We start from the raw sequence: 10,809 nt of genomic DNA, 5'->3' as shown, positions 1-10,809 counted from the left end.
GGTTTAAAATCATTCTTTTATATCTCCTAAATTAGGATTGGGAAATCTGTGATATCCTTATTCAACTTCCCTATTTTGCAAAATGAGGAAACTGTTGGCTAGAGTAGCAAAATTATAGTTGGAACCCATGTTCTCTGGCTCTCTAAACTATACCAAGATTCAAGCCTGAAACCTCAGAACCTGCAATTCAATTTCTTGGAATTTATCCTAAGGAAAAACTGGAAGATGTGCCCAAGGGTATGTGTGCAGTGATGCTTATCTCAGCACTATTTACAATAGCCTCCCCAACACCCTGCCCTCAAAAAACCAGAAATGACTGAACAATCCATCAGCAGACAACTAGGTGAATCAATTATAGTTCATTCACATAGTGGAATCTTACACAACCATCAAAAATGGTTCACATCTTATGGGAAAGGAATCCAAAGGGCGGGGATACATGTATATGTACAGCTGATTCATTTTGCTACCCAGCAGAAACTAACACACTGTAAAGCAACTATATTCCAATAAAAATTAATTTTTTAAAAAAACTACCAAGATTGGTAGACTGTGCAGTAGCACAAAAATAGATCAAAAGATCCAATGGTAGTTTCTAGCATTTCATGTTAATGTGTGAGAATCTGACATATAGCTATGAATCATACTTGACATACTAAAGCAGGCTCTGACTTATACTGACAAAATGAGGAATTCAGACCTTCCAATACAGCCCAAACATCACATTCAAAAGTCTGAATTTAATATTAACTTTCGATAAAGGCACATCAGTGGAAAACACAATTATGACTAAGCAAAGAACTTCCAGTTTTTATTTTTTAAACATTTAACAAGAAAACACTCAACCAAATTAAAAAAAATTAGGATGGATTAATTTACAATAAAATAGTCAACTTAAAATACCAGCCCTTTCATTTAGGGCCAAGGAGGCCAATAGTTTCTGTTCGAACAGCAGAACTGCACAATAGACATTTTTACCTTTATTTGATGGCACAGAAATATAAAAGTCATACAACTTTCATTGAGCTCCTCCCTTCCCCCCAGAGAATTCATACAATTGCTTCTTAGGTCAGTACTCAGGCCTTTAAAAATTATCAGTTATATTTTGAAATATATCTACAATTACTCTGATAATGAGAACACTTTTAAAAACAATTCTTTTAAGAAACACCTTAAAATAATGTTGTGGCACATTAGGTTTCTTAAAGAAACAGCAAAAATGAAAAATAATGTTTAAGAATTATAGTCCCTTGTTTATAGAAACCACCCAAATAAAATAGTTTCTCTAATTAATTATCCTTGCTTCTTATAATTTATTAGCAGAGATGAATTACAAGAAGAATGCACCCTTTTTTGGTTCTTGGTTGTAGCTGCCAGCTTAAGAGTTCATGACTGTAAATGTAAAGCAAAATATAACTATGCTCACCAATTCTGGAATGGAAAAAAAACCAAAGTATCTCTTTAAAGTGTTTCTCTATCCTTGCTTTCAAGTCAAGACAAAAAATTCACAGCAGTTTAAAGGATGATGAAAGACTAAACATGGGGCCCACTACAATACATACCTAGGTTCATTTTACCTATTACACTCCTGAAGTGAAAACTATAACAAGTATGATATTACCAAGTAGCATTCTGTAGTAAGCTGTTGAAACAAGTACAGCACTCAATGGATTCATTTACAGACAGGCATGGTAGCTTTCGGACAGAACACCTTATTTTCACAATCTTAAATGTGCAACCTTTAAAAACAAACAAACATAAAGTAATATGTAATTTATGACAGCTGGCCAGGCACTTAACTTGGGGAAAGAGACTTTCAGATTTTGAGGTAAACTATAATTGTTTTCAGCAATCACAAACATATTCTAAAAACTATAACACACTAACTGAAGTTATTCAGCGTTTAAAAGTTTGTCACTCTATCGTGCCAAAATTCACACCAAAGTGTAACTTTTTAAGAAGCTATTAAAAGAATATTTTCAAGTCTGAATTTTGGCCCCATTTAGATACTTCTGTGCTTAGAACATACTTGAGAAAACTAAAAGATACAAACATACAACGGTAATGGGTGCAAGAGCCTAAGATGAGCTACTCCCCCCCACCTCCCCGCATCCCCGAATCTGACATCACGAACAGTCACATTGTCAGTCACACAGACAAGCGGAAGAGGAGGAAGACAATACAACTGAGGTGAGAAGCCTCAATCTATCCTCAAGGAAATGACAGCGCAATGCTCCAAGAGGAGCAGAAGCAAAGTGGCAGAGAGTTTCTGTGTATGGATGTGGACTACGAAAGCTTTCAGAATTAACACTAAGGAGCACAGGTCTCTGGATTTTTCATTCTCTGGGTACAGTATGATTTTTTTTTCTCTTCCAAATTTATTTCAAGGCAATGTGGAATTTGCTTAATAAATGACAACTCATATAAGAAGAGGACCTCAGTAAATATTTACACGTTAGAAGACGAGAACAGAAAGTGGCCATTTTGGAACGATTCTTTTATCAAAAGTTATCCAAGTCTATTTTCATTAGAATTATCAGGATATTATCTGCAAATAGAAAAGTCAAGTCTCCAAATTCTCATAATTATTATTTTCTATCCCTTCTCAAAACAGCAATTTCAATCCAAAGGCTACTTCTTATTCAGCACAAACTTACCAGCTTGTTACCTGGTATGCCCAGACTAATTACTCAACGTTGTTTTAAACCCTTAAAAGAACGTAAGAATAAAGAATATTTTTAAAATGTTGATCTGAGGCATCCTCACTCTCAAAAACTTGAGAAAGAAGATCAGCTTAACTTGGTTTCCATGTGGCTAAAAACAGAGTCCAGATAAAGACTTCTAAGCTGACCCTTCTCAGGAAAACAAGTTTTTCCAGTCCTGGTTAAGAATTTGTATTAACTGACTTCTCCTTTCCTTGCAGGACTAACCACACACATCTGGCAAAACTATTAGCTGGAGTTAACAGTGAGCAAATGTGAAAGAATTTCTTTCTCTATGATGCTAACTGGCTCACTGAAGTTTTGACACTGTGACCCTGGTCTATTAGCACCATGCTTTACTCGGCTGAAATAATTAATCAAGCCACTGCCATGAGGTGACGAACAGTGGGGTGAGAAGGGGACCAAGGACGATTATATACATCAATAATTATTAATACCATGATATACAGTGAAAATGTGTCTATTAACATATTTGAGGCTTGAAAATCATTGATCACAGCTATTAAATAAAACTGCATCAAACTTTTACAATTTTTGAACACCTGCAAATGTAGACTTCCTGATATGATCCAAATTAAAATATGAATGGAAGTTCATTGAACATTAGACTATCTGTAAGCTAAAAGGAAACAAATTATATGTTTTGCAGGTAGTAGACTACCAAAAAAAGTGGAGGTTAGGTAAAAATTAAGTGAAATTATTCCTAATCATTTATAGTCTCTCGGAGAGAGCCCCAAAATAGGTCTCCAGAAAATCAACTTTATAGATGTAAGAAATGGCATCTGCTATCATATTGGTGTTATCTTTCCCTCAAAGCTAGATGGGTCATAGACATATCTCAGACATTCATTCTCATGTATAACAGTTTCTGAGACATCTATTCCACTGAAGTATTGTAGAGGAAGTCTACAAGTCACTTCCAGGAAAAAGGCACTTCATCGTGAAAGTTACATTTAATTACAATAAAGTCGAGAAGATGAGGGTAGACTCAAAAGGTCAGTATTCATTTTTGTATTTCTAAATACAGAGTAGATGCCAGTTTATAGAATATAGCTGATAACATTACAAACAAACCAAACAGCAACATTAACTATATTCTCAGCAAAACAGCAATTTATGACATTTCTCCAAAAACCAACACAGTTCCAAGTTCAACAATAAAAAGGAAAAAAAAAAGTCACCAGCAGTTGCTACTTTAGAGCTCAAGACATTGTTTTCTACAGAATTTCATGTTTCTACAGTTTGGTTCTCTGTTTCAGAGTATTAATTGCTTTTCAGATGAAAAACCTGGGTGGCAGAGGTGTGTTTGTGTGTGCTGGGGGAGAGCCCAGGGTGGAAAAATACTGGGAGTAACAAGAGGTTCATTTCTCTGGTCAGACAACCAAGTGAGGAGGTAGTTATTCTGAGAACTTCTCAAATAGAGAATATTATATTGATCTACTGAGAGCTGGGGAAATCGCAGGAGCTTCTTTTTGAGACTGAAGATAGCAACAGGAATACTTCTCCTCCAGGGAAGTCAGGACCAGGGTGTCAGTGCAGCTGAAATAAAGATGGAATCTGTATAAATGGCACATAGAAACTATTGGAAAAACAAGGTTACGAAACCAACATATATGATGTAACATTCGTTTCCAAACTTGTCCTACCTTGACAGTGGCTCTTTTCTGATGTGATAACTTTAAAAGTGTCTATGAGAAAAGAATATGCACCATGTCATCATCAAATAGTGATCCTTCACATTTCTGGTAATATATTTCATAAACAAAGTCTTCTAATTTCTAATACTATTGAAAATGTAACACTGTCTGTAAAATAATTACATGTTTTAAAAACAGTTTAGGCTGCAGGACTCTCAGAAAGGGTGCCAAAAGTAAAGCAGTTAATTTTAGACTTTTAAGTGAGGTGAAACTCTTCAGTTAAATAGCAACACAGAAAAGATTACAGCAATACACCTCCAAATTGCCTAAATAATACTTATACCTACATCAAGACACTACATGCTCACCTTGTTACATTACCACACATGGCAGCCCCATACAACCTTGAGTGCCATCATCACTGCTGTTCAGTTTTTTCATTCGGTACTGACGTATTTCTCTTACCAGTGTGTAAAAGGCATCTTCAACACCCTATAAAAGAGAAAATGATAAAGACAGCTTACAAAACCCAAGTTGTAAGCTCTAATTTGTAGTTCCTTATGTGGATTTTAAAATTGCAATTCTTCAATTACTAGCTGAAAAATAGGCTGAGTGTTCCTACTGTATCACATTAGCAGGCTGATATAAAAACAGCACTTTTTGCAAAAATAACATTCAAGCAAAAGAAAATGGGTAACAGGAGACATATAGAACCATCAAATCTAAAGATTTCATTCGGGAGGGCTTATACCTTAAACAGTAGCTGGTGTTGATGGAGAGAGGACTAATGTTTTAAGTATCTTTAATCAAGGGTCTTCATTTAGAAATACTTGTGCATGTTAAAGCAGGCGTAAAAGAGAAACCAGATCAGAATATTAATAAAATTATTTTGGGTTTATACTGCAGATTAAAAAAACTAGAACTCTATTAAAAAATCCAAACCAGGGACTTTCCTGGTGGTCCAGTGGTTAAGACTCCATGGTCCCAATGCAGGTGGCTAGGGTTTGAGTCCTCATCAGGGAACTAGGTCCCACATGCAGCAACTAAGACTCGATGCAGTCAAATTCATAAAAAAAAACAAAACAACCCAAACAACAAAGAATGCAGATCACATCTGTGGCAAAGAGTCCATCAATCAAACTTTTTCTGCCTTAAACAAACCCTTGCCAGATGCTGAAAGCTGTACTATACCTGTCTGGTCTTGGCTGAGGTTTCAATGAATGGAATCCCATAACTTTTGGCCAGTTCATGGGCTTGTTTTGTGTCAACTGTCCTTGTTGGCAAATCACACTTGTTTCCTACTAGCACCATAGGTACATCATCCGAGTCCTTTACGCGCTTAATCTGTTCCCTAAAAAAAGGGAATGTGTTATGGTAACATAAGAATAAACTTTTAGGAAGGAATAAACAGTCTAAAGTAAAAAATAAAATCTAACAAACTTCAGCTAGCCCTATTGGCTTCTAGTATTGCGTTTCCCTGTTTCTTTTTTTTTAACTACTTGCATACTAAGAAGACTGGTTTAGACTGGATGCAACAGCTACAGGGAAGCCAAGTACAAGTTCACTTTCTATCTTGACACATGCCCCTTTTAGGTTTCTTGATTCTCTGAAGAGCTGGGCTCTGGATTTAACTGGCAACTCAAAATCACACTCTAGATTAAGGTCTGAAGTATACAAAGTAAAGCTTACTGCCTCCAAATAACTTTTTGAAGATCCCTGGAGTATGACAGTATTTAATGAAAAGACAGTCTATCCACTTCTATGGATGGGTGGTGTTCATTTTCTTCAAACAAAATTACAGCTGGAAGTCCAAGATATAAATTAGGACACACTATAACTGCTCTTATTAAAGCAGATTAAAAAGACCTGGAACTCCCAACTGATAGTGCTCTCTTCAATGACAAGACATACGACACAGCAGTGTGGTTAACTATTGCTCCAGATTCTCTGGACCAACCCTGTCCAACGGGTATTCTCATGATGATGGAAACATTCTCCAGCCGCCCTGTCCAACTATGTCTACTAGTCACATGAAGCTACTGAACACCTGAAGTCAGTTGCTAATGTGGGACCAAGGAACTGACTTTTGAATTGTTAATTCTACTGAATCTGAGTAACCACAAATGGCTTGTGTCTACCATACTACACAGCACTGCTCTAGACTCTCCCTTTGAATTACACACACAGTCATGAACTTGAAATGCATTTCACTGGCTATCTACAGAACTGAGCTTTGTTCGGTGTGATGGCAGTACCCTATGTGAAGGGATAATACAAGAGAGCTGAAGAGGAAAATGATTTGTAGAAATTTAGCAAATATTTATTAGGTGCTTGCCAAGTGCTGAGCATTTTATTCAGTGCTCTATTAATTCCAGAGAGAAAATGGGAAGTAGAACAGGTTGAGGGGAAGAAAACCAGTTTTGGACTAGTTTCTGAGAGTCGACATCTTCATATGGTTGGAGTGTACACCAGGACTCAAGGTTACAGGCAGAACACTTGCGTAGCGTTTCCTCTGTGGCAAACAGTGTTCTGAAGGATTCCCATATTTATTAACTAATTTAATTTTCACAGCAACTCTCAGTAAGTACCACTGTCTTCATATTGTTAGATAAGGAGGCTCAGAGATTTAGTAGTTTGCCCCAAACTTCCATGACTAAGAGATGATGGAGCCAAGCTGCAACCCAGGCAGAGTTTATATTCCTAACCACTATATTATTCTGCTTAAAAAACATAGGTCTAAGAAAAAGAAGCCCTGGGTTTTTTTTTTTTTTTTTTCTGCCCTGGGTTTTTGGTTTTGGGTCTCCTATTAATAACAATCATGACTATGAAAACCTAACAAACCTCCTTCTGAACTTTGCTTCTGTAAATTAAGAATGTCTTACTAGAATTTTTATGGTCCAATTGAGCTTTGGAAGTTAAAGGTTCTGTGGAGAAAGGCCATCTTTAAGTTCCTTTGTCCTGCTTTCATGTTTATCTACGCTCTCCCCATTTGTTTCTTCCTGTTATCGTCTGTTACTGAAGAATGTTTTTCACGGGTGTCTTCTGCTCTTGAGATTCCTTTGTGATCTCTCGTAACAACACCTCTAGTTCTAAATCACTACCATTAGCAAGCCTCATGTATGTATTACCACACATTCTAGCCACAGTAGATTATGTAAAATAAATCCCAGTATTAACTTTCAGTAATAACCCCAGATTCCCAATACTACAACCTAAAAGAAATTCTTTTCATAATTAAAAATCTGTATCTTCCCTAGTGTGGTATCCTTATCCCTACCCCAAAACTTCAGAACACACTTAAAGATCATCCTTTCAGAAGAAACAATGCTCCTAGTACCTGTAGAGGTTAATGTCTGCAAATGATTTGCTATTATTGATGGCAAACACACAAAGGAAGCCTTCGCCTGTCCTCATGTACTGGTCTCTCATGGCACTGTACTCCTCTTGTCCAGCTGTATCCAGTATGTCCAACAGACAGGTCTCACCATCTATAACCACCTGTTTTCGGTACGAATCCTGGGGTGTGGAGGGTAGGAGGGTAGGGAGAGAGGGAGATTCCATTTTTATTAAAAATCATAGGGAATGCAATGCTACGGCCAAGGTTAAATAAACTCTAACCAAGTCCAACTCTGTCTCTTTGGTTTGTCCCTCAAACTGCTAATATATATATAATCACATAGAAAGTACTTAATGTCACCCTAGGAAAAAGTCCCAAATGCTATATGCCTGCAGAAAAGAAAATGTGGTCACCCTGTTACCGGAAAAGATGAAGAAAACATGGTAATTCAAAAGATAGTTCTATTGCAGATAAGACTAGAGATTAGGGTCACAGTGTATTTCACTGAGGTATGAACTGCACTTCTCTCATTTGTCCACTGTCGATTTACTATTCTAAACATATCTCCACCAATTATAACTTGGCCTAGGATACAGTGTCTTTTGTGTTCATGATTATATACACAAGTATCATTTATTTCAGAAAAGGTTATAATACCAAACTATTTTTCTCATCATGACAGACTGTCATCATGAATATTTGGGAATATTCATCCCCATGAATTCCTAAAAGTTCCAAACAAGGTTAAGTTACATTAATTCCTGGGAAGAGAGGTGCACAGATCATATTTAAAAAAAAAAATTCAATTTGGCTCTAACACAAAATTTTTACTTTAAAAAAAAAAAATTTATGTTCTGGGAGCCCAAAGAAAATAACCTCATCACACACTAAAGATCTGGCTTCAGAAACAGTGTGTAACACAGCTTGCCAGCCTATTCAACAGCTTCTCAGTAACTTACTGCATTTCACGACTGTAATATACTTTCAAATTAACAGAGAATTCACACTGCCAAAATTTCACTGAAGCATGAAATATGGTCAAGTGTATGAGTGTTCTGGGGAAATAGGCAAAATTAAAATTATAAAGATAGGTTTTAGTCAAACTAAAATATAATAATAGAAGTCAGAGAAGTGGCTATTTCCCGGCAGGACAAGGGGGTTTACTGACTAGAAAGGGGCATGAGAGAACTCTCCTGAGCATTGGAAACAGTCTATAGTTTTATCTATAGATAAAACTATATCTATATGTGGTGCTTACATGGTGTACACAAATTTAAAGCCACTGAGCTGTAGATATAAGACTTACTTTATGTAAACTACCTTTTAACAAATAAAACTCTGAAAAACATCAAAACATTATAACCATTAATACTAAAGCTGGTAAGCCTAAAATAAAATTTTGCCAAGGACTAATTTTTAAGAATGGCTATATTGGAGATACCTTGCATTAAACACTTAGTGGTTGGGTAGTACAAAGACCAGGGTGTGGACTAAAATAATCTCTAGAGTTTGACATTTCTAAATAGAATAAGATTACAAACTATTTATGTAAAGGGTTTTAGATGCCACTTACTGAAATCAATCTGTAACATGAACGCCTACAAAAACAACAGAATCCTTAAATAAGTAATAATTACACTGCATCAGCATCCATAAAAATTTAACACACTTGATTTTTCACACTGCTGGTGTGTCAGGCAAGACAAATTTATGATACTCTACTAGATGAAGAGAGTGACTGCTCACTGTCACATAACTAATAAACTGAAAACAGGACGGTACTCAACGCACAGTGACTCAAAATCTCATGCTCTTTCTACCTCAACCCACAGTCTCAGTTGCTTCAACTAGCTAAGAAACACCTAGATCTCTCAATCCTTTTTCTCCATCCTGCTATTATTCAGGTATTTATGCTATGACCTGTGTTCTTTTTAACAGAGCTGTCATATGTGAAGAAACTAAACGAGTTCAACAATGAGTCTGCAACAGACTTACAAAACGGTTAAAAATTGTAAACTTCTTATAAAATCTTCAGCAGCTAATAAAAATGAACTCTTTCCCACAAACATGTAAAAAAGCTTAATTTATTCTATTACTAAACACAGAGCCGCAAATAACTTTTTCTCTTCTGATTATTCCTTTAGCTAAAGAACAGCTGAAGGGTACGGGGTAAGACTAAATGGAAAGAGAGAGGTACGGTCAGCGGACCACCACTGGGCCTCACCTCTATGGTGGGATCATATTCATCTACAAAGTGGTTCTGGATTAGCTGGATTGTCAGTGCACTTTTCCCGACACCACCTGCTCCAACCACCACCAGTTTGTACTCAGTCATTTCACACCAGCAAGAACCTATGGGAAAGCAGCAATTAGGGTTAACTGGCGAACCACAGAACTTCAAAGCTTTCTGTAATCAATAGTAACTAAAACCAGAATCTGAAATGGATTGGTTCCGTACACGTTCATCTCCACTTGGTTCTCAAAGTGATTCACGAGTGCAAAAACACTTGCAGTTTACTGTGGATCTCAGAATTCTGGATTAATCTTCCAGCTACCCTCACCCTCGGTTTCAAGACTTTGGGCCCCGCCCTCAGCCTAAGAGAAAGGAAACCCCCCTTCCTACTCCTCCTGTAAATCTTTTCAGGTTTGGGGGTCGGCCGCCAGGCTGTCTCCCTTTCTTAGTCCCCACCCCCCCTTTCTCCAGAGAACTCCGTAGGGCTCAAATCGAAGGACACCCCCGCCCAGGGCCTTTGTCTTCAGTTCGTAGATTCCGCTCGATTTCTGGCAACAAGGAATTATCACTATGCTCGAAAGCTGAACGCTACACACGCCAGAGCCTTACCTTTAGCTCCACTGCCTCCACTTCGGATAGATTACGACCACAACCGGGAAAATTGTTGGGAGACCCCGGAACCGCCATGAACAGCCCCCACTAGGGAGCGGCACTTCCGGCCCCGCCCGATACGTAATCAATCTGCGCCCAAGTCCCCGCCCCAGCCACGTGGGCCTCTGACCCAGGAGTCACGCGGCAGGCCGCACCCAGACCCGCCCCTCCCATACAGGACGTTTTAATAATGAAAGCGCTAGGTGCTAGTGTCTCAAAAATCAGTAA

General features: G+C 37.6%; 1 protein-coding gene across 1 annotated transcript; it reads right to left on the bottom strand.

Moving 5' to 3' along the window:
* Positions 1–783: 783 nt before the first annotated feature.
* NRAS (NRAS proto-oncogene, GTPase) lies at positions 784–10,685 on the bottom strand. Its single transcript, XM_043878943.1, has 7 exons — positions 10,540–10,685; positions 9,922–10,049; positions 7,698–7,876; positions 5,552–5,711; positions 4,729–4,852; positions 4,370–4,411; positions 784–4,262 (listed from the first exon to the last, which is right to left on the bottom strand). The coding sequence occupies exons 2-5, from the start codon at positions 10,030–10,032 to the stop codon at positions 4,733–4,735; spliced, it is 570 nt and encodes a 189-aa protein (XP_043734878.1). The 5' UTR covers positions 10,033–10,049; positions 10,540–10,685; the 3' UTR covers positions 784–4,262; positions 4,370–4,411; positions 4,729–4,732.
* Between the last annotated feature and the right edge of the window lie 124 nt (positions 10,686–10,809).

Source organism: Cervus elaphus, chromosome 20 (assembly GCF_910594005.1).
Source record: "Cervus elaphus chromosome 20, mCerEla1.1, whole genome shotgun sequence".
Classification (NCBI taxonomy): Eukaryota; Metazoa; Chordata; class Mammalia; order Artiodactyla; family Cervidae; genus Cervus; species Cervus elaphus.
Note: the sequence above shows the minus strand (reverse complement) of the source record. Positions and strands in the feature narration are given on the sequence as shown.